Raw genomic sequence first — 24,345 nt, 5'->3', positions numbered from 1 at the left:
GCTGAAATTCAATCTCCTTTAAGTGAAAATCTGTAAGAAAGCAAAAAGGAAAGACAATATTTATTAGGTATTTATAGCTTAATTTTCATGTCAGTCCTATAATGTATATACAGTATTCTCATTTTGCAGATAATCAGAGAATAAGAAAGGTAAATAATCTGCAAAGGACTTTGATTCAGATTTGTGTATGCTCTAACTCTAAAACTATGCTCTGCATTAAACAAATGAGTGATCCAAACAGACAGTGAGATCAGAGAAATGGGCAGAGATCAGAGTAACCTCTGTATGTAACCAGAAATATAAATGCCAGAAATCTAGGAAGTAACACAAATAATGGAAAAGCTTTCAGTTTGCTTGCTATGAAGATAAGGATAATGGCCTTGAAATAGAACGTGGGAAATACCTTTTACAAATGCTTTCCTAAATAGGCTGCCTGAAATTGTAATACAAAAATGGGTAAGAAAATTCAAGGATAGAATCGTCATGAATTTTGGCTTGGACACAGTTCAGCCTCACAACGTATAGACTTTGTATCTTAAAAGCCTACACAGGGGGGAAAAAAAAAACTATGCAGAATTATCCTGTTTTCACAGTTGTTTTATTGGTCCACAAGAGGGAAAATTTCTGTTATATGACTATGCTGAGATACTGTGATGTATTCAGGGTCAACATCCCTTTAGAGATAAGGGCTTTAGACACCTATACTAAGACACTCAACTCCTGTGATTTACTTATTCTGTGTTCACTTTTAAGTTTTTGAAGTTTCTTGACGTCCAGTCTATCAGCTACCACTGCTCCCTACTGTCTGCCTAAAACAAAAATAGGGAAAAAGGCAACTGTTCAATAACAGGGTCTTTGAACACTAGTCCTTTTCTACTGAGTCAAGTATATGGATTTACTGAAATCTGTTATTTTAGGTGGTCAGAAGCCTTTTTTGGCTTCTTGGCCCCTGGTTGAGATGAACAGAAACCTAGTCTTCAGATACCTAATATTGCCTTATTGTTGTGGCCAGGTAATATGCAATCTGAACAAGGAAGTGTATTTTGGAACTCTCCATCTGTATCACAAGAGACCACAAGACTCAAAGCCTTTTTTTTAAAATTGAGGAACGATATCAAAGCATCAGACTGCGGGGTGGGGAGGAGAATTAAACATATCATCTGGTGTTAAATTTTTTTTTTTTTTTTTTTTTTTTTTTTGCGGTGCGCGGGCCTCTCACTGTTGTGGCCTCTCCCGTTGCGGAGCACAGGCTCCGGACGCGCAGGCTCAGCGGCCATGGCTCACGGGCCCAGCTGCTCCGCGGCATGTGGGATCTTCCCGGACCAGGGCACGAACCCGTGTCCCCTGCATCGGCAGGCGGACTCTCAACCACTGTGCCACCAGGGAAGACCTGGTGTTAACTTTCTGTGTCCCTATTTTGTATACAACATAAGAGATAAAAGCTCTAAACTGAGAAGGCTTACGTAATTTATTTTAAATAGTATTTAGTAAAAGCTGTTAACTTTTGGAAGGAAAGTGACAAATTTACCATAGGAAAAAGCATATAATATGCATAAAAGAGGCTGAGAAGTCATTGAATTAGACTAACAGATTCTTTTTCCTTCCCTGATCTTCCAAGGATACTCCTTAATTAAGGTGAAGTATTAACTTTTCCATGCAAAGTTGCACAATTATACTGCAAAATCTGTTCCAGGGAGCCTAAAATACCAAGGGTCACTTTGTAGGATGTGTAAATAGGCAACATTAACTCAGATTACAAGAACATACGTTTGTGGAGGTGATCAATATATCCTTATTTTTTAATCCCATGAATAATGGTGGATATAATAGCCTTTGACTATAAGTCAGATTTGCCTACACAAAGGACAGATTTATGCCTTTGGAGATGAGCTCCAAGCTTGATCGAGGTCTATGATTCATGCATAAAATCAATGTTTTTTCTTAATTCTTGCTTTCACCTGTACCTGCAAGAAACATATGAAGTGGCCTTCACTAGACCATTTCTCATGAAATATTTAACTTACCTTTATCAATATATTGATACCAGTGCCGAGAAAAAAAAATTAAAATCCTACAATGTACTATTAGGGAATAGCCCTTCCCTACCCTAACAAAAAGGGTAAATTAGTTTAAACATTCAGGAAACTATATCCTAGTTAATTTTATCTGCCTTTCTAATAAACTAGAATGCTGAAAGATGGTAGACTTACTGGAAACTTCCCTAAAACACTAGTCCTATCTCTGCTTTAGCAAATAGAGCACATGTTTTAATATATAATCTCTCTGATGACTTTTAATATCACATCTATCACATTAAATACCCTCTTGGAATAGTCTAGATGCACTATTTTTGCATTTTTCAAAAGTGCAAAGACATGCCCTAGAATTTGTTTTATCTACCAATCTAAGAAGTCATTTTGGTATTTGCTGTCCTTCTAAATGAAGTCCCAGTGTAGCCTAGTTATTATAACTTGGTTCAGGTTAATGGAGGTGTCCTGTTCCATGTACATTTGAATGACATACATTATTAAAACTATTATTTTCATGTAGAAATCAATTTTCATACTTAAAGGCAGAATTTAAAGGTCTAAATTTGTCAGAAAATTCTTGATCAAGAAGGTTGAGTAGGGAGCTGAAAAGAGACTTTTTAAAATCCCATTTTAACCATTAAAAGATCTGACTGGGAATAAGATATCATCTACCCTTTCAAAAGCAGTAAATTATTATGGCTTCATCTAGAAGACTGTTCTCCCTTATTATCACACAATAACTATGAATATTTTAACATGGAAGAAAACATTATGTCTGCTTACAGGATTTCTAATCAACCGTTTCCCCTTTGAAGTAGACATTACTGCAGGGAAGCATCCCAACCATTATTCACAGCTATCAGAATTTTGGGGTCTTTTTATTCAGAAGCACCATAAAAATGAGGTCACAAATTCCAGAATGTAGAACTTGTTAGGAGGTTACTACATACTTACGGGTGAATTAAATGAAGGAAAGCTGTTGTATTTCACCTTTTGCAAATATTTTAAAGTTAATACTGTTGAAAACTTAAGGTTAAGCACTTGAATTCTTATTAATAAGCCAAACATATCATTTGTCCTCATGTTTTTAATGAATCTTCCTTCCGAATACTAATGAACAGAACTTTGGCAAGCATATAAATAAAATGAATAAAAAACACACCAATGAATGCCAACAGAAAACATGCACTGCCTGAGTATAAATTTATTGGTACTCACTGGTTTTAAACATAAGATGATTATTTTCCTGATTATTTCCAATCCTGGAGCTGTAATTAGGGCAAAGTCTATAATCGAGAGTGTTATCTAGTATACCACTATACATAGCTATGATCACAACTCCTTTTTTTCTGGCAGATGGGGAAATAAAAATAATTGAAACTAATGTTTAAGAAGATCGAGACGTTTAACATAAAATTTAAAAATATATACACTGATTTCTAAATAAGAAGTCAACCAGTTAAATTGAAATTTAGTAAAATTAAAAAGGGGTAGGAATATGAGTCAGTTATTCTCAGCTACTCATAGTACTTTTATGTACTCTCAGTAAAAAATAATTATATAATATAGACAGCTGAACAGACGTGTGAGATTTATAAAGAAAGATTAAATGTTCTTTAAAGAAAAAGTACTCATTAAAATTACGGCACTGAGGAAGCTAGTAATTTTTTCACTTTTATTAATTTTAAATTTAAAGCAAAATCCAGTTTGAACCACAACTGGGAATACAATATTTTCAAGATGTTTCTAAAGCTATTACTCTACGTAGTAATGAAACAGAGTTAACAGCGTAAACATAATGTGAACTTTTCATTCCAGTAGTTTATATATTTTCTTAGGATGAATTTGTTGTTTTTTTATTTAACACCACTTAATCGAACTATACAAAACCAAAAAAGGTATTTTTTAAATGACTTGCCAAATTTACCATTATGAATGTGTTTAAAAACACAAGTCTGTAAATGTTTGGGGTAAAGAAGCAAGCAAAGTCTTCACCTTTACAGTGAGTTTGCAAGGCTCTGCCTTTGTAAGCAAGAAGAGTAGGTTGTGTTTTTTGCTGCAAACTCTTTTTATACTTAATCTCACTGGAGTATTGGTATATAGAGAACCCACATATCATATTTTATGAGATCCTGATCAACCTGATATTTTGTGCAATGCTAGTCCTACAAGGTAAAGAACTTCCCTATTGCTCCTTATGCTAGTAGACCAACCTCAAGTTATTATTCCACTCTCATCCCTGCAGAAAGGTCTGTTTGTCCTTTGCATCAGCCCTCTACCTCACCTGCTGCCGAAGAGAAAAGGGACTGGGAAGATTCTTGCTGTCTGATCCACTGTTCCTTTGGAGCAAAGGACAGGGCACAGAGAAGGAAGAATTTTGCTGCTAAGGTATGTGCTAAATCTAAGATTGTGTGCCCTAGAATACAACGCTGCCTCCAATCTCCTCTTATCTTTCAGTTAAGTCACTTCCAACACTGTAAGTAAAATATAAGGTTCTTAAATTTGTATCATCAAACATGAAGCTTCTCCTATTATAGTAAGTAATTTCTTCTTTCTTTGGATTAAAAAAAAAGATTCCTTAAGGAAAAAATAACACTGACTACCTAACCTGACTGATAAATTTATAGTTTGTTTTAAATGTGACTAAAACAGTCATCCAGGATTCTGTGGCAACTACCGTGAGTTTGATTATTAACAAAAGTAGGAAAAAGATGAGTAATTCTACAGATAGATGTAAGGGTGAATTACTGAAGTTCCAAAATCAAATTCTGATTCTAAACACAATAACAAAGAAAATTTTCCATTCAGGGATTAAGATGTCTTTAAAAGTTGAAACAATTTTGGATGTCATCCAGCCCAACTTCCATCCAGATTATCATGCCTCTCACATATAGTAGTCTTCTGAATTATAAAAATTTATAGTTATTTTTTTAAACTACATAAATAAGAATTATCTATATATAGAAATATCTATCCAGCAATTCCATAATTTAAATATTCAAATCAAATTGGGCAGAACTGGTTCCTTCTCACCCCCACAGACTGTATTTACACACTAATACATCAAGTTACACTGAAACAAAAAGAATGGTACCACCTGACTAAAACAGAGAAAATAGTGCTCTAACGCAATCCCCAATTCTCATGAACATAAAATTGTAAGTCACTTATGTGAATTTTATCTCAATGACACTGTAAAACAAAAACAAAACACATACATACACATACATGAACAAAGCCAAACAAACAAAAAAAAACAAGTAACTTGCTAACCTGGACTTTGGTCTCTCATTTAAGGTTCTGGAATGCAAATATGGTTTTTGAAGGTCCAATAAAATCAATCTCTTGTATAGTCTGTGCACATATTAATCGTTTACATGGACTGTGAATCCACAGCATCACAAATGGGAGACTTTGGTGAATAACCAAATGTGTCCAACATAGAAAATAACTATTTGGTCAAAAGTATAAAAGGTTTGACCTTATCTGAAATATGAAAAAGCTGAGTACTTGGAAGATATATGAAAATACTCAGCATAGATAATATGAAAAGTTGAATAAAAGTAACTTTTTGTCTCAAAAAATTATTTTAGGCCACAGTATATAACAGAACTTATTGCTACCTGAACTGTCATTAAAAATAGGTTCATATATAGAAGGAGATTATGTATTAGTAATACCTCTTCACTAATATAAAATGATATGCTCCTTTTAGAAGATATACTCTAGACCTCATTTCTAAAACTATTTTTCGCATTTCCAAAACTTCTGTATATATCTAATTAAACTGACCTTACCAAATCCCACAAATTATAAATCAATTAAAGTTCTGATTTCATTAATTTTAGCTTGTTTCATTTCACTAGCATCTGCTTTTTTAGTTCCAAAGGCTCCAGCTGCAAGTTCTCTCTTTGTGTTTTGTATTTTCAGCATATTTTCTTCAACAGAATCCTTCACAATGAACTTTAAAAAGAAAAACAAAGTTAAATTGGTTAAGTACTTTTTAGGTCACAATACTTGAATTCTTTAATTAAAAAAAATTGACATGATGAAAATGATACTTTAAAAGAACCTGCTTTCTTACAGTATTACGTAGCTTTCAAAAATGGTCAATAATAATCTATTAGAAACTGTTTCACTCCCCCTTTTCTCTCAATATACAGTGAGAATATTTAGAACATGATATGATAGCTAGAGATGAGCACCATTTTCCCTTATCACTCAATATAGTTTTCCTGTATAAAGAATACAGCTGTAAGGACATAAGTTACATATTATAACTCCATCATCAAGATAAGAGCAACACACCAAAAAAGCAAACTTTATAGGCAACTCTGAAGCTGGAATATTAGCAAAATAAATGTAACATATTTAAAAAGCCAAATAAGATTTTCCCAGAAATGAAAGAACAGGCCTTCATCTGGTATAATTTATAACATTAAAAATTTAAGAGAAAAAAAAGTGAGCATCTCAATAGATAAGCATTTGATAAAATTCAACGTTTATTCCTGATAAAAACCTTGACTTTAAAAAAAAATCCTCATTAACCCAGAAATAAATGTCCTCAACCTTATTTAAGGATATCTACTAGAAACTTACCAAGAATAACATATTAAATGTAAAACAATAAAAGTATTCCCAACAAAGATAGGAACAAGTCAAGAATGATTACTGTGATTACTACTATTCAACACCGCCCAGTTACTGTAATACAAGCTGTGTTATAAAATGTTACCAAAATACATAAAAGACCTAAAAAAACGGAGAGTGATACTATCTAAGTTCTTATATGGGAACACTCTGTATTCATAAATATGACAGTTTTCCAATTAATCATAAATTCAATAAATCCCAAACAAGATTTCTTAAGTGGGATTTGGTAATCCAAATCCAAAGTTCAATTCAAGAGTAAATAACAATATTAATAACCAACACAGTTTTCAAAAAGAAGGGTAATGAGTGCACTTTGCTCTACTAGATATCAAAGCATACTTTATAAAACCATAGTAATTATTAAAGAAATATTGTCCTGGGAATAGGAAAAGAGATCAGTGGAACAGAACAGAGTCCAGAAAGAGACCCATGAATTAGTTTATGATAAAGTGACATTTCAAATCAGTAGAAAAAAACGATGGACTTTTCCAAAAAAAATGGTAATGGAGCAAATGATTTTTCATCTGAAAAAAAGTTAGATCCATATCATGAATCATAAACAAAAGGTAAAATATTTCAAAAGAATCAGAAGCACAGGAGATTCTTTCTTTTCCCTCCAAATTTTCAGTACGGCAATTTTTATTGACATTTTTGTAAAACACTACTCCCAGTTTACATAATTTACAGGAGATTCATTTTTAAAGTTTGAAGATAAAGCCTTCTGTTCTAAGAAAGACAACAAAATCCATAAGATACAAAGAAAAAGGCTGATACGTTTTAAATGATAAAAATTTCTAAACTTTTTCATGACAAAAAGCACATAAAGTTCAAAGATAAGCAAGAGCCTGGAATAAAAAATTTCCAACATATATAAAACATTTAAAATCAGAATTTATAAAGAAGTACTTTATACTATAAAACTATATTTGTACTTTATGAAAACTGGGCAAAAGATACAAGCAAGCAATTCACAGAAAAAAAATTAACAAGAGATATGTCAAATATGCTAAAGGTCTTAGGTAAATGAGTATTAGAAGGTCACTTTTTGACCATCTTATAAGCATAAATTTACATCATTCTCATATATCATAAAGCCTATTTTGAAAACAACTTGATAGTTATGTAATAAGATTCTAAATCCAGAATTCTAGTTTTCTTAACCCATCCTGAAGAAATACTGTACTTGTACATATGCACAAAGATGCACCTAATGCTCCTTATAGGAGTGTTTTTATTAGCAAAAATTGAACTGGTTAAATAAATTAGATGTAATTATGTTGCCTGTCTACCACGACAGAATAATAATAAGTTTGATCTGTATGTTCTTACAGGGTAGTCTCCAACATATACTGTTCAGGGGGGAAAAACACAGACTACAAAATAATAAAGTATGATCCCATTTATCTTAAGAAATTTTTGAAATTTACACATATACGTAAGTATGAATGTATGTAAACAGAAAAACTTTGACTAGCATGTTAAACTACTGATGGTAGCTTCCTTCTAAACAGAATAAAGATGATCTTCATAGTTTGCATAATTCTATTTCAATCTTTTACAATATATTCATGCATTATTTGTATAATTTTGAAAACCTTATTTAAAATAGATGTCTTAAAAACTCACCTTCGTGATAATGACTTCTTGCTTCTGGCCAAGTCTATGGCATCTGTCAAAGCACTGATCTTCAGCAGCTGGATTCCAGGCCTAATAAGACCATGAGTTGAATAATTACCACCCTGATCTGTGAGTGTTCTGCACAAGTCCTTTTGTTGCAGTATTATTCATTCACCTTTTACTAACTGAAATCTTTCTGAATGAATTCAGATAGTGACATTGTAAATGCTCTGGGGACGAAAATTTCCACACAGCCCCTGACTACCTCCCCCCATCACTACTATGATAGGCAGGTATTCTCTCCCCTGTCATTTCACTACACCGCTTCTAGTATCTAATACAGGGCCTGATACCTAGAAAGCACACAGTATAAATGATTGCTGATTAATCAAATAATATCTTTCTCATCCCCCACCCCCACCCATTTTACAATCAAACTATGTCTGCTTAACAGAGGAAGTTTATACGCTCTCTTAAATTACTTAATATACATCAGAAAAGATAGGTAATTGAGTCCATTTATGAAAAAGGTTTCTCCTTTTCTGCTGGTGTTTGGTTCTTTTCTTTCATTTTCCTCCTTTCATTATGTAAAAGCACAAAAAAAGATTTCAGGAGTAATGAGAAGTCCTAAAAATTATTTAAGACTCTGCCATACAATTTTCAGTATCTATTTTGAACTAAAAAAGTAACATTAGCTAACTAACATTGGCATTATCACGGGGACTGTCTTAAAGTGAAGAATAAAACAATGAAGCACTGAAAAGGGAAGATAAGCAAAAAAGATATAGAGCTCTTCAGTCTAGAAAGATAGGAGTCAAGTGGTTTTGAAATAACATGAATTGTCAGGGTAGGGGATCATTAAGTTTTCAACTAAACTATGGGATGACTCTTGAAGCTGAAAACAGGGTGTTCTGGAGAAAAGGAACATTTATACAGCAAAGTACCAACTGAAAATAGAAACAAAATCATAAATTAATATGTAGATGACAAGTTTATAGTACAACTTAGGCAGTTATTTTCTTCTTTTTAAAGTTCCCTTGAGGGACTTCCCTGGTGGTGCACGCACTGGTTAAGAATCTGCCTGCCAATGCAGGGGACACGGGTTTGATCCCTGGTCCAGGAAGATCCCACATGCTGCGGAGCAACTAAGCCCGTGTGCCACAACTACTGAGCCTGCGCTCTAGAGCCCGTGAGCCACAACTACTGAGGCCCACATGCCTGGAGACTCTGCTCTGCAGCAGGAGAGGCCACTACAGTGAGCGGCCTGCACACTGCAGTGAAGAGTGGCCCCCCTGGGCAGCAACTAGAGAAAGCCCACGCACAGCAACGAAGACCCAGCGCAGCCAAAAAAATTTTTTTTAATAAAAATAAAAAATAAAGTTCCCTTGAGATTGAGAGAAAAGGAGATTTTACTCTTAACTTGCTATAATTTGATTTGGGGATTGTTTTTCGGTATAAAAGTTAGATTTAAAGGACTTATTTACCTTATGAAACTGACAGTCATATTCTGTGAATATTTTGTATTTTACAATTGGACCCATTTTGAAACCATTATACTAAGAGCTCAGATAAAATGTTCCTCTCTGCTGTCTTTTGTCTAGGAACCTCATGTTGAGACGGCAGTATGCATCAAGTATGACTAAATGTATAATAAAATTTACTTTATGATAATGTAAAACTGATAGCCCCCATTCTCTTATGTAGTGATGAAGGAAGCAATTAACTTTATCAAAAGCTCATAATGAAAAAAAAAAGCTCACAATGAAACATCAAAATACAAATAAATCTTAACATTTATATAATACTCGACAAAGAGGTAAAAATCTTCATGAGCAATGTTTTTTTTTTTACTGAATCTTATTTTTCTAGGACCTGGCTTTTGTTTTAAAGTTAGAAACAATATCTGAAAACTTGAAATGTTCAATGAAAAACAACCAACTTACTATGAACTGCTAAAACATTCTGTAAGTTTTCTAAAAGTATAACTGTTAAAGAGTTTAGTCTCTGGTCAACTTTACAATACTAATTAAATTACTGTATTTTATATTAACAACCTCTTCCTTATGAAGTACTAAGATTATAACCAAAAAATAATAATTTGGGAATCTGTTCCACAAGTCAGCTTCTAAAGAATTATCATCTGGTTAGCTAACATGTAACTTAACTTGCAGTTACAATGCATATTTTTTATAATAACCATAATACTAAAACTCTAGCAAAGATTTAAAACTTCATCCACAGAACTAAGGCAAGAAAATACGACAGACCACTGCCATCCCGATGGCATTAACATGAAACCCATGAATGCCTAAGTATGGCTCTGGTTTTAATATTACTGGAAAGGTTACCCTCAGGTGAGGAAGAAAAGCCTTGGTAACAGGTACATGCTTCAACTAGATAGCCTAACCAGAATAACTCAAAATTTGTATCTTAGTAAAATTTCTTTGTTATGAATTTTCTGAGTTTCAGGCAGCAAGCTAAAACCACAAACCTTAGATCTGTGAATGCACAGAAACAGCACAGGGTTACCTCCAGCCCAAACAGTGGCCAATGCAAATTAGAAACTGAATTAGCTCAGAGTGCTTCCAGTCCAAAAAGCCCCTTTGTGCAATCAGAAAAAAAGTGCTCCTGTGCGGATGCAACTCTAAGTCACACAGTTTGATGTGTCAAGTTCAGAGTGAATTTTAACTCCCACTCTACCCCTAGACCTGTATTGCGCACAGTAATTACACTGTGTTAGACATTAAAGTTTACCCAAAGCATTCCATTAATGGTACTTGTTTCTAAAACTGTGGTGCTGGACCATGTGCACCTAAAATCACCTATGATCTATATAAAAATGCAGTTTCCTGGGTCTCATCCAAGAACTCCTAAATCTGAAGACAGAGGTCAAACTGCATTTCCTAATTCTTATGCACGTTAAAGCTTGAGACTATTAGCACCATGATGGTGGCTACTTTGTCTATCTTGTTTATATCCAGATTCCCTGTGCCAGTAAGATTCCCTGACACAAAGTAAGATCTCATTGATTCATGGGCTGAATCAATGAAAACACTTCCCTAAAGCATTAGTTAACAGAAACTTATTCTGTATATAGAAGAGCAGTAGGAAAGCACAGCATAATACTTATAAACATGGACTCTGATCCTGATTTGTATATCACTAGCTGTGTGATAGGGCAAGCTATTTCATTTCTCCATGTTTCAGTTTCCTCACATGTAAAATGGGGATAGTAACAAGATCCATCTCACAGAGATGCTGTGAGAATTTCAGCTGATATATGGAAAGCACTTAAGAGAAAGCCCTTAAAACACTTTTACTAAGTTAGTGTCTATTTCTAAAGTTTGCCTAAGAATTTTCACAGTTACAACTATAAAGGTATTTACCAAATAGTTTTTTGTTTTTATTTTTTTAAAGAAGTAGTAACATACCAAAAAGTCTACAAAACTACTTACCGGATCCATTAAAAATACTCGAGAAGCTGCAGAAAGATTCAAACCAACTCCACCTGCTTTTAAGGATAGAAGCATTATAGTTGGAGATCCTGCTTCAGTGTTTTGAAAACACTGAATTGATTCAACTCTTTTCTTTTGGGCCATAGAACCATCCAAACGAGTAAACACAAATCCAGAGGCTCTAATGGAGGGGACAAAAGAGACAAGTAACACTACACTATAAAAAGCAGAAACTAACACACCATTGTAAAGCAATTATACTCCATACACACCATTGTAAAGCAATTATACTCCAATAAAGATGTAAAAAAAAACAAAAAACATGTTAAGTAATTGTAATCTTTTCATTCAACCAATTCTTTCATTTCTGCTGACAAATATTTACTAATCATCTACTAATATGTCAGGCCCTGCAGCCAACCTTTTTCCTATGAACTCAGGACTTAATCTTTAAAATTCTAAGTTCTCAGGAGTATTCTTTATTGCTACTGTTATTTTAGATAGATGAAATGAATAAAAGTGGTAAAACATACATAATGATTTTTTGCTATCCAAATTAAAACATTTATATAAAATCCTTTTGCTCCAAGTGGGAAACACTGTTGAACTTACCTGAGTGGTGTTTCTATTAAAGACAGAAATGTTGTAAACTGAGAAACAACTAAACTTTTTATGTTGGGGTTCTTCTTTCTTAAGTCAATCAATGCATGCATTAGAGCGTTAATCTGAAAAAAATTAGGATACCCATTAGATTCCATTTTGAATTGGAAGAGAAAGGTCCTGCCATGTTATCTCCCTAAAATACAAATGTAAAAGACCACCAATTTTTTTAAAAATTGAGGCTAAAAAAAATACTATCATCTGAATGCTTTCTCTCATCTCTCAAATTCACCACCAGAAAGAAACAAAAAGCCAGTAACCACAAACAGAGTATAATACTCAAATGACAGGATTAAAAGCAGAATTACTATTTCTAAATACGGTATTTCTTTATATAAACATAAAACAAATACTCAAACATTTGCACATGTATATTTACCTTCGAACTGGATGTCCATTCCATATTAGGCTTTTTCTCAGTGTCACATGCCAATTCTTCTGGAGGACATTCTAATAAATTGTCTCCATGTATATCATTTCTGCATAAAGGGCATTTAGCATGTGGCTATATAAGAAAGAACAAAGTACGAGTGACACTTAACAAAGGAACAGAAATATAAATTTGCCTAAAAATTTTAAAAGGCATGGTAAATTCTATTTCCCTAATAGCCAGCATTTTATTAAACCTTTTATTAGATTCATCCATTTGAGATAAATGTGTACATGCTGAACTCCAGGCAGATATAATGTTCTAATGTAGTAAGTGGGATTGGTAAAAAAGCAAAAGTAGGTGATCTTGACTAGCAGCAAGAGCTTGAAACAATAAATATTATACTATTTTCAGACAAATAAATCATGAATAAGTTTCTTGAACCTAATTACAATATAGCATAGAACTATTCTTTAGAAGAAAAAAGAAGGATTTCCTTCTTAATAGCCTATAAAGCCAGTCCAGATCTGATAAGTCCTATCAGGTTCATTCAAAGCAGTTATCTGTCATGTCCATTTTGTACCGAGGCATACTAATAAGATTATACCTAAAATAACTACATACCAAATACCATTACAATAAAAAAGATTCTGAACCTAAAACAATGTTAGAAGTCAGTATAGTAGAGTTACCTTTAGAGAGGAGGGAGAGAGTAATGATTGGGAAGGAACACAGGAAGATCTGGGTGGTAGTTATATGGATTTGTTTACTTCATAATTCACTGAGCTATACAATCATGATGTGCATTTTTCGTTATATGTATATTATATCTCAATAAAAATGTTTTAAAAAATTATACCTCAGAAGGATTGCTTACAGGATTATTCCACTTCACATGAATCTAGACCTACCTAGCTATAGTAGCCAACAGCCATGCATGGCAATTAAGCTGCTGAAATGTGGTAAAGACAAATTGAGATGTGTTCTAAGTGCACAATACCACTGAATTTTGAACACTTAAGTTTTAAAAAATCATGTAAGGTATCTCATTAATTTTTTATATTTTAGATATACTGGATAAATAAAAATGCATTATAAGAATTAACTTCATCTGTTTTACTAGAAAATTTTAAATTACCTTTGTGTCTCACATTATCAATCTATTTCTTAGACAAAGATGAGCTAAAGAGTTAGTAGAACTAAAATATTGACTGTGAAATATACCTCCAAAAAATGTCTTTTTATATTAAAAGGGCTTAATTATAATGAAACATATCTATTAAAACACTGATAAAATTAACTATATATAAAAGGTGCACTAGTAAATCCAAGTGCAAAACTCTTTATAGTCTCTGTTGGACTTGGGTTTTCATTACACTCAACACTGCAACACCACTCCATCAAACACTGAATTTGTATTCAGCATAAAACTAACCTGCTCATTCTGAATGACCTGGCAAATGCAGGGTTTACAAAAGACGTGTGCACAATGTGTTATGACAGGAACCGTTAAAGAATCCAAGCAAATTGCACATTCTTCATCAGAACCTGAGCTCAGAATTAACTTCATCTTCCTTATTAACTTCTTTCGTAGTTCTTCAGGTGTATCATTTCCTAGAGAAAAGGCTGAAAAATTAATTTCAGAGCAAGACTTGTAATATGACTAGACAATCTTAATCTTCCTTATATAGAGAAAAGTTTTGCTTGGGTAGTCTTAAGTCTTTTTACTTATTTATTTATTATCACAGGCAAAAAGCATGATTTAAATGTGAAATTTTAAGAAAAATTCAGAAGCTCCACATAACATACCTTACACAGAAACATCACTGTAACACCGTCTGTGGGTACTACCACAGAATAAAAGGCTGATCCAATTTGAACCTTTCTTCTAAGACTATCACTGGAAATCTTTGAAAACCTCATTAATATTCCATTTCATTGTTGAGAGGTTCTTGAGTATATTTCTAGTTGAGTCCTATTCTAAAATCAATGTCCATTTGACAAACTAAATTTAGGCCATATGAAAAATGTCTCATTCTGATTTAAATATCTCTAATAAATATGATGTGTAAACCAACCACATTTACCTACCTGAGGGACTACTGGAAGACACTGCGTTTGTAAGAAGGTGAGTATGACAACAAATCTGCCGCAATCTAAGCAAAAGACCCAGGACATCTGCATAGTGTGCAAGGACAGTCCCTTCATTAAAATACCTAGAGGTAAAAACACTGAATATTATGAAGGCCTCTAAGCAATAGTATTTCCTATTCTGAAACAGTGCAACAAGTGCATTGTTTTTTTCTTCCCTGGAAATCACTTCAAAACATGAATGGAAAACAGAAAAGTAAACTCTATCTTTAATGAAACCAGGAGAGATTTATAACAATAAAGCAAAGTATATGAGAAATGGCTGCCAACTGCAGAAGTCAAAAAGGAAGATACTGAGAGATGACTGCAGACCTCAAGCAGACCTACCTGCCAGAGCACAGTTCTTCAAAACAGCATGCCCTAAGGAGAAATCACCATCTCTTATGTGCACGGCTCATGGCTTGAACGCCCCTGGACAAGTTTATACCAAGACGGAGGGAAGGCAAGCTGAATAGGAAACACATGGCCCTACTGTGTTTTCAGAAAAGACTATAACCACAGCATTCCGTATTGTAAGGAACCCTAAAGCTTCTGATCTCTGTTTTATGAGCACAAGTAAAATCTGAAAGAACTCACATGTAACCCTGAGTCATAATTAAATAAGGATATATTTCCTGCCAGTCGAGGATACAGCTATGACTCCTGTCCCGTCATATGAATCTCTTGCAAATAGCTAGTCCAGAAAGAGCTCAAGACATTCATATATGAGTAACAATCAGCAAAGAGCAAGGGAGAGAACAAATGGCAGTGAAAGAAAACTCACCAGAAAAATGTTGCCACAGAGCAAAAAAAAATTATGACCAAGAATGCTACCATGATTTAACACCACTCAATAAAACAGTTCCTCCTAAAAAAACACCAATAGGGCTTCCCTGGTGGCGCGGTGGTTGAGAGTCCGCCTGCCGATGCAGGGGACACGGGTTCGTGCCCCAGTCCGGGAAGATCCCACATGCTGCGGAGTGGCTGGGCCCGTGAGCCGTGACCGCTGAGCCTGCGTGTCCGGAGCCTGTGCTCCGCAACGGGAGAGGCCGCAGCAGTGAGAGGCCCGCGTACCGCCAAAAAAAAACCACCAATAGCTTAAAGCAGAGACAAAACTTGAAAAGGTATGGCAAAACAAAATAGAGATCAAAGATGAGCTGGTACAGCTAAAAAGTATGAAAGAGAAAAGTAAACTATCAGAGGAAGCCACAGGGAAGCCAGCATAAAAGAGACTAGCCACTGATAAAAACATAAGATTGTGGGAAACAGGACTGAGAAAAGCAAAATTAAACAGAAAGATGTAAATGATTAGAATAAAATGATACCTATGGGAAAAAAAGAATATCCAGCATACACAGAGAGAAATAAAATAATGGAACAGAAAACAGTATTTAAGAAAACTTTCCCAAAAGGGGGTGCAGGAAGACTGGAATCTACAGATTTAAATGGTACCACATGTTCCATAAAAATATCAACAGAGATCCTGGTGAAATTCCTGGACTTTAAAGAATAGAATAAAATAAAAATCAAGGTTTTCCATGGAACTATTCAATATAAAATACAGTAGAACAAAGACAATACAGGTTTTGAAGAAACAATGGGAGATCCAAAAATTATATACCAAGGCAATCTGGTATTAAAGTATTAAGGCAATAGGAGAAATATAGCCTAATGGTTAAGAGGACAGACTCTAGAGCTAGACTGTCTGAATTCAAAATCTGGCTCTGTCAATTTAACTGTGAAAACTTGGGCAGGTTTCTCAACCTGTGTCTTGAGCTTCCTCAGCTGTAACAGTGGTATAATACATACCTCATAGGACTGTTGTATTAAAAGAGTTAGCATATGCAAAGCATTTAGAATAGTGCTGGACTATGGTAAATGATATATATCTGCTGATATGTAAGAGTAGTATTATGGCAACAAATGCTTCTCAGTATTCAAGAATGCAAGGAATAGGCAATATAAAGATTGAACTTACAAATTCTAGAACCGAACTACCTGAATTTAAACACCACCTCTGTCATTCATTAGCTGTGTGACACAGTGTAAGTCACCTAACTGCTCTGTGCCTCGGATCCTTCATTTGTAAAATGTAGGTAATCCCTGTACTGACTTAATAGGATTGTTGTGAATTAATACACATAAAGCTCTCAGATGAATGCATAACACGTAGTAAGTGCTCAATAAATGTTAGTAAATGTACTACCTATTAAGATATTTTTTAAATAACATTTTTTCTCTGAGAACAGTTTCAATAAAGTTACTCTTTTTCAACCTTTTCAAACAGAATAACATTTACCAATAGTCTAATTACTCCCTGGCACCGCTTCTTACACTGAAAATGAATATTTCAGTTTAAGAAATTTCTTTTGAGCGCCAGATACCGAAGTAGAAGTTTCCTCCTACCTCACCAGCTACACCTGTCTTGTTAGAACTCTTCTCTAACTTCACTCACTCTCTTGGTGATCTTATCCAGTCTCCCGGCTAAAAGTACCATTTACACACAGGTGACTTTCAAATTTATATCAAACCAAGAGCATTCCCATGAACTCTAATCTCATATCCAACTGACTATGGGACATCTCCACTTGGAAGTCACACAGGCATCACACAATCAATGTGCCCAAAGCTGAGTTTCTCATCTTCCCTGAGAAAACTCTGCTCCTCCCTACAGACCTATTCTGCAAACGGCAATCCCATCCTTCTAGCCACTCATGTGAAAAACCTTGCAGTTATCTTTCACTCCTCTCTCTCACACCCCATACTATATCAATCAGCAAGTTCTGTTGGCTCTACCTTCAAAATGTAACAGAATCCGGGCATTTCTCACCCCCTTCATCACTACTACTGTAGTTAAAAAAAAAACACCATCATCTCTTACTCTGATTTTTGCCGCTGTTCTCCCTACTTATGCCTTGACTCTACAATGTAAATCTTAACACAGCAGCCAGTTATCCTTTAAAAATATAAGTAAAATTAAGTCACTCGTGGTTCAAAACCCTTCCTTCAAAGGTTCCCAAATCTCATGAACAGTAAAAGCCGAAGTTCTTCCAATACGCCACAATGCCTTACATAACTGCACCCACCCCCACGCCAACAGCTCTCTGACATCATCACTATTTTCCGCCTTGCTCATATTATCCAGCCACACTTGCCTCTCTGTTGCTCAAGCTCCCCAGGTATGCTCCCAACTCAGGGCCTTTACACTTGCTGTTCCCCTCTGCCAGAAATGCCCGCCAACCCCAATCTCCTTTACATCTTTTCCCACATATCACCTTCTCAAGTGAAATCATCTTCCCTGAATACCCTATAAAAACAGCTTCAGTGCTCCCTCACCTCCTTTCTCTGCTTTACTTTTTTTCCATAAAACTTAATTTTTTAATCATCTGTTACCTCCCACTGAAATATAAACTCCTTCAGGGTAGAGATTTTTGTCTGCTTTACTCTGCTGTATCCCAATGTGTACAACAGTGCCTGGCACACAGGCACTTAATAAATTTTGGTTGAAAGAATGAATATGAAGGAAATTTGAATCACCACTGCAAAGATTTTCAACTCTGAAATCGCTTGCTTAGAACAATCTTTCTCAATATTCCTAATTCCTATTAAACCTGCTTTGTACCTCACTGAAGTTCTCATGTTTTGAAGATTCCCCTATATTCTCAACCCTGTCCTGCCTTCACTTGTCTCCTATTCATTCTGGTTCCTTCATGCATTCACATCAAACATGCTCTTGCTTAGACTAGAATTTCTCACCTACCAATCCCCAATACCTTTAATCTACACTTCATCAGCTCCTAGTTCCAGATTTCCATGTGTGGTTGGAAAGTCGTACTAATTTAACTTTTACATAGATCCAATACCATGTGGAGCCTGTCTACCACTCTAAAAACCTTACTTTTTGCAACGGCTGAAAATCCAGTCTACCTTCCTCAACTTCCCACTGCCTTATTCTGTAGATATCTTGTCTCATAGTTCACTGACTGTACTCTTGATATTATTTACCTCCATAGTAGGCTTTATTTTTCTCCATCAATTTGTTTTATTCTCTTTTCTATCTGTAGTCTCTTCCATGTTCTCTTCCTCTCAAAGCAATTACACAAATAAAACCATCAAAAAACTGATCCAGCAGCCAACTGTCAATCCTATCTACCAGTCTTCTTCCTTTTAAAGACAAACTTCGTGAAAAATGGTCTACCCCTACAGCTGGCTACTTCTTTGCAATCCCTTTACTCCTACAATTTGGCTACATATCTCATCATTCTAGTGAAACCATTCTGGGAGTTTATACCAGTAACTTCTGAATCACCAAATTATTGTAAATAGCCTTTACTAAGTCTCTGCACTATGTGACACTACTGACCATATATTCTTTCTTGATTACAGTCTTTACTGGAATTCTGTAACAGTTTCTCTACTTTCTTCATACATCTCCCCTTGATAGAATCTCTTCCAGTGGCTCCTCTTTATTTTCCTATGTCTTTAATGTGGAACATTCCCCAAGTTTTAGTCCTTCTCTAGATATACTTCTCTCAATGTTTTTAATCTTCTCGCATGACACAGAACCAGGAATAGAAGCAAGCAAGGTCTTCTGACTAGCAATCCAAGACTTGCCATTTCACATAAACTTTTTTCCTAACTTAAGGAATTACTTACCTGGTGAATTATTATATTATTTCACTCACTTCAATTATTAATTTGTTAAAAAGTAAATAGTTAAAAAAAAACAAATTATACTTCAGTGCACTTAATAAGACTTTATTGCTAACATAACTAAAAAATGCTATTCAATTAAAGTTAACAAAGAAAATAAAAACTAATTTCTAAAATGACTTTCTTTCTCCATACCTTCCAATAGTAGCTCTGCCTTCATTTTTCACAGACTGGTAAATCTTCCTCTCTTCATCTGAAAGTGTAATGTGCTGAATAAATACTTTACGTTCTGGTAACTCCAAAACAGGTTTTCCTCTAATTTTGCTTGTCTTTGTTCTTCTAAGTGTAATATTTTTAATTAGGGACTGTAAACGCCTAATCAAAATAAAAGAAATAATCACAAAACTTTTTATTTCTCTGTAAGTTAATTCAATGAGGACGAAAAAGAATATCTTAATCTATTACCATTCTATAACCTTAGTAAAGATTTAAAAAAAAAACACTTATTTGGGGTTTTATCTAATCTTATAATGACAGACATATTCTACAAAGAGAAAATTATAGTAACAAAATACATTTAAATTTGCCCTCAATTCAGTACCTGTCACAGTTTAATCTTTTATCCTGTCCTTATTTTTCTTAAGCTCTTCTCCCCGTTTTTCTAATCACTAACCCTCTTTTTCCTTCTCAATTCTGTCAACTACACTACCCAAAGTTTGACACTCAAATTCTTAAAAAGTAGCTATTAAGCGCAAGGCATTATACTAAACATCATAAATATATAAATGAGTAAGATCTTATCTTCAAAAACTTCTCCAGTAATATGAAAATCAAGGTACATAAATAAGTAATTTTTATAAAGTAATGAATGCCAAAAATAAAAACATGATGAGACAATTCAGAAGAGGGATAAATGCCTTCTAGATTCTACAGCCTTTACAATCTTCTCAATATCAGAAAAAAAAAAAAAGGAAGCAACTCTTTAAAAAAAGATTTTTTCCTAACACTGAAATATAAATACAATTTCTTAAATCAGAATTTAACTAGTTGGTTCTGAGGAATCAAGTAGACAGTACTGCAAACTAGGTTAGTGGCTTTTGAATCTTTTTCACTGTAACCCACAGTAAGAAACATATTTTACTCCATCCATCAAACATACAAAAACACATATACATATAACAGAAACAAACATTTCACAAAACAATACTGTGTGTGATGCACTCTGCTATTTTCCTAAATCTTCTACTCTATTTCATTTTCTTTAATGAACAGCTATAATGCTAGCTGCCATCTTTATGACTTCACAAAATGCTAATGAATCCTAAACGCTCTGTCTGAAAACCACTGATCCAGGCAAAAAATTTGAACATTAGCCTAGTACCTTGCAAAACGGCTATCAGCACGTTGATATTTATGAGAAGTTGAGTTTTTATCTATCTCCACCAGAAACAACTTTCTGTCTTGTAAAACTCTTGTTACTGCCACTGTATTACCACATCATTCAGCTATCACTATATAAAGCTATACAACAGGGGTCCCCAACCCCCAGGCCATGGACCGGTACCTGTCCATGGCCTGTTAGGAACCAGGCTGCACAGCAGGAGGTGGGCAGCAGATGAGCGAGCAAAGCTTCATCTGTATTTACAGCCGCTCCCCATCGCTCGCATTACCGCCTGAGCTCCGCCTCCTGTCAGATCAGCAGCGGCATTAGATTCTCATAGGAGCACGAACCCTACAGTGAACTGCGCATGTGAGGGATCTATGCTGCGTGCTCCTTATGAGAATCTAATGCCTGATGATCTGAGGTGGAGCTGAGGTGGTGTTGCTAGTGCTGAGGAGTGGCTGCAAATACAGAGTATCATTAGCAGAGAGGTGTGACTGCACAGAGACCACAATAAATCGACTGCTTGCAGACTCACATCAAAGCCCTATCAGTGAGTGGCAAGTGAAAACAAGCTCAGGGCTCCCACTGATTCTGCATTATGGTGAGTTGTATAATTATTTCAGTATATAGTACAATGTAATAATAATAGAAATAAAGTGCACAATAAATATAATGAGCTCGAATCATCCTGAAACCATCCCCCACCCCGCCCCCGTCAGTGGAAAAACTGTCTTCCAAGAACTGGTCCCTGGTGCCAAAAAGGTTGGGGACCACTGCTATACAAGGTAAGTTATGAAAATTTAGTGCATATTGGATTCTCTGAGCATATAATGTTTTTCCTGTCACTACTTAATTTATTAATGGTGGTTTTGAGGGTAAGAGCAACACACGAAGACCATATAGCTCTGCCTTCACAGTTCTGACTAAAATCAGGGGAAAGGAGGGTTAACCTTTTAGTGGTAGGTAGAAATATTTATTCCCCCCAAAAAAGAATCATCAGATTTTTGACAGTCAAAGACATTAAGCCGTAAACACTTTTTGGAGAGGAAAGCCAACAGTCAGGTTAAAATAGTAATGACAGTGGCAACTGCTTCAAGCTGCGAACAATTATTTGTAGCTAATATTAATCAGTTGTCCTGAAATTACTTACCTAAGTCCACCTTCATCTCCCATTGTGACAGGACGCTGTATTGTTCTATGCCACCATTCTCTATCAAGAAATGGTTTAAGTTTTAAGAAGGAAAGAAGAGACCACAAGTCTTTTAAAGAATTCTGAATTGGAGTGCCTAAAAAGAACAGAAAACTGTTATAACTCTATAGCCAGAATACACAATCAAAATATCCACCGGCCCAATCAACGGAGACAACACTTGAAAATGGGCACTTCGTTCTAAGCGCACCCACTAACTATTAAGCTGTGAGTATAACCCTTTGTTAAACATATACACAATCTCAAAATACAGTCTGGCTCTGATTTTTAGCTCTCACTTGCCATACTAACAAAAAGACCACAGACCCCGTAAACTCAACTTTCTCCTTAACAAGAACATTTGCTTATTTGATTTTTAAATCAGCAGCACTAGCAAGAAGAAAAAAACTAATCTGAGTTTATATTCTCGTCCCCATCTTCCAGTACAGGTTCATGAGTAGCAAACAAGCTCCATGATGGGAAGTAGAGAAATCAAGATTCTAATTGGAGGATTAAAGTGTCTAGAGTTCCAAAGTTCAAAAATAAGTATAGTGACTGTCCCATAAATGAACTATAATTCAAATGTTGCTGTATCATGGGCAGTTATAAAAAAAGTCAAAATGTTTTATTAAATGATTTCTATAATTGATTTTTGGGAGAGACTTTATATCCACTTGAAGTTTACAAAGTTACCTCATAACTTACTTAACCATACGTATTTGCGAATTCATTTTTTATCATTACCTGTCAATACCCATCTTCTTTCTGCTTCTAAATCAAGTACAGCTTTTGTCTGCTGAGCATTTGGATTTCGTATGGCATGTCCTTCATCCAGGATCACTCTTAGCCACCTTATGCTATGTAGTGGACTATCAGCTTTAGTCTGAAATAAATGTTTCATATGAATCAAAAACACAGGAAAGTAAAGTAATACTTTATGTAATTTAATAAGTAATATGAGTTGTTATTCTTTAATATCATCACCTACTATGTGGTAGGTACTGCTTTAAGCACTACATATATTAAATTATTAAATGTTCACAAACTTATGAAGTATTATTACTCCTATTTTACAGATGAGAAAATTGAAGCACCAAGGTGTGACGTATGTTGCTCAAAGTACCACAGCTATGAAGGGCAGAGCTAGCATTCAAACCCAGGTAATCTAGCTCTCTGATGAGACCTTGGTTCAAAACACTGAGCTATTCTTATTCTGCCTCAGATTCAAACATATGATGATATAAAGATTGTCAGTAAAAAGAATTATTTGAATATAACATAATTACTTTTATGTAAAAGTTAATGTTCTTACCTAAAGACTAAAATTTTTATAGTAAAGTATTTTGGAAAACATTTTAACTTAACCGGAATTATAGGCAAACAACAATTAGAATTCTAAATGAACTGGGAAACAAATTTCAGATACAAAAAAGCTTATTTTTAAATTGAGATAAACAATTATCAAATCACTATGACAGAAAACAATATTCCAGAATATCAGAAAAAGTAAGAATTCATTTGCAAATTGCTATATACACTTAATTACAATTCAGATTTTAAAATTTAAGTGTTCTAAATATAAAATATTCCTAAATTATTATCTAAAGGAAGTCAAACCTTGTTCTTTTTTTTTTTTTTTGCAGAATATTCAAAAACAATTTTCTCTTGGGGGGACTAGAAAGGCAGAGCTGCAGCATCACCCTCCAAAAGGTGACCCCCAGTGCCAGCCCTCCACACCAGTACAGGAGGGCCAGGCAGCCCCACACCCCAGCAGATGAAGTCCCTGGGCTCAGCTGCTGGGCTGTGAGGACAGCCTGATGCTCAAGTTTCCCCATCTGTACAGTATGGCAAATCTGTGCACATAGTGTGGTAAATGCCGCACCTGAAGAAACCTGTGAAACTCCTGATTTAGAGATCCTTAATTTGGGGCTAGAACGCATGGATGGGATTTAGGGCACTCCTACCAGTTCCTGAAATTATATACAAAATTATGTGGATATGTATGCACATGAATGCTTCTGCAAAAAGCGACTAGAGCAGCACTGTCGAATAGCAATGTCATGCAAGCCACGTATGTCATATTAAATTTTCCAGCAGCTACACTTTAAAAAGTAACAAGATATAGGTAAAATAAATTTTAATAAAGTATTTTATTAAAAAAAATTTCCTATTTACTTCCTATATATATTAAGGGAAGAGTATAA

At 34.8% G+C, this 24,345-nt stretch overlaps 1 protein-coding gene and 1 long non-coding RNA gene across 4 annotated transcripts in view; one reads left to right on the top strand and one right to left on the bottom strand.

Annotated features, from left to right (window-relative positions):
* Positions 1-3,216: 3,216 nt before the first annotated feature.
* HLTF (helicase like transcription factor) overlaps positions 3,217-24,345 on the bottom strand; it is a 59,720-nt gene continuing 38,591 nt past the window's right edge. For both annotated transcript variants that reach the window (XM_060149657.1, XM_060149658.1), the window contains exons 16-25: positions 22,886-23,024; positions 22,103-22,238; positions 19,764-19,943; positions 14,877-15,001; positions 14,221-14,399; positions 12,795-12,920; positions 12,368-12,480; positions 11,756-11,936; positions 8,310-8,390; positions 3,217-5,993 (exon numbers count right to left, since the gene is read on the bottom strand). In XM_060149657.1, coding sequence (XP_060005640.1) covers positions 5,841-5,993; positions 8,310-8,390; positions 11,756-11,936; positions 12,368-12,480; positions 12,795-12,920; positions 14,221-14,399; positions 14,877-15,001; positions 19,764-19,943; positions 22,103-22,238; positions 22,886-23,024 — 1,413 coding nt within the window. In that variant the 3' untranslated portion in view covers positions 3,217-5,840. The remainder of the gene's footprint in view (positions 5,994-8,309; positions 8,391-11,755; positions 11,937-12,367; positions 12,481-12,794; positions 12,921-14,220; positions 14,400-14,876; positions 15,002-19,763; positions 19,944-22,102; positions 22,239-22,885; positions 23,025-24,345) is intronic.
* LOC132520878 (uncharacterized) lies at positions 4,213-24,261 on the top strand. Of its 2 annotated transcripts, XR_009540643.1 has the most exons (4): positions 4,213-4,418; positions 22,134-22,369; positions 23,218-23,301; positions 23,785-24,261. It is a non-coding gene; the product is annotated as an uncharacterized LOC132520878 (long non-coding RNA). The 2 variants fall into 2 exon arrangements; XR_009540644.1 differs by lacking the exon at positions 22,134-22,369 and having other exon boundaries at positions 4,241-4,418.

This window comes from Lagenorhynchus albirostris, chromosome 5 (assembly GCF_949774975.1).
Source record: "Lagenorhynchus albirostris chromosome 5, mLagAlb1.1, whole genome shotgun sequence".
Lineage (NCBI taxonomy): Eukaryota > Metazoa > Chordata > Mammalia > Artiodactyla > Delphinidae > Lagenorhynchus > Lagenorhynchus albirostris.
The sequence above is the reverse complement of the archived record's forward strand: the minus strand, read 5'-3'. Positions and strand labels throughout refer to the sequence as shown.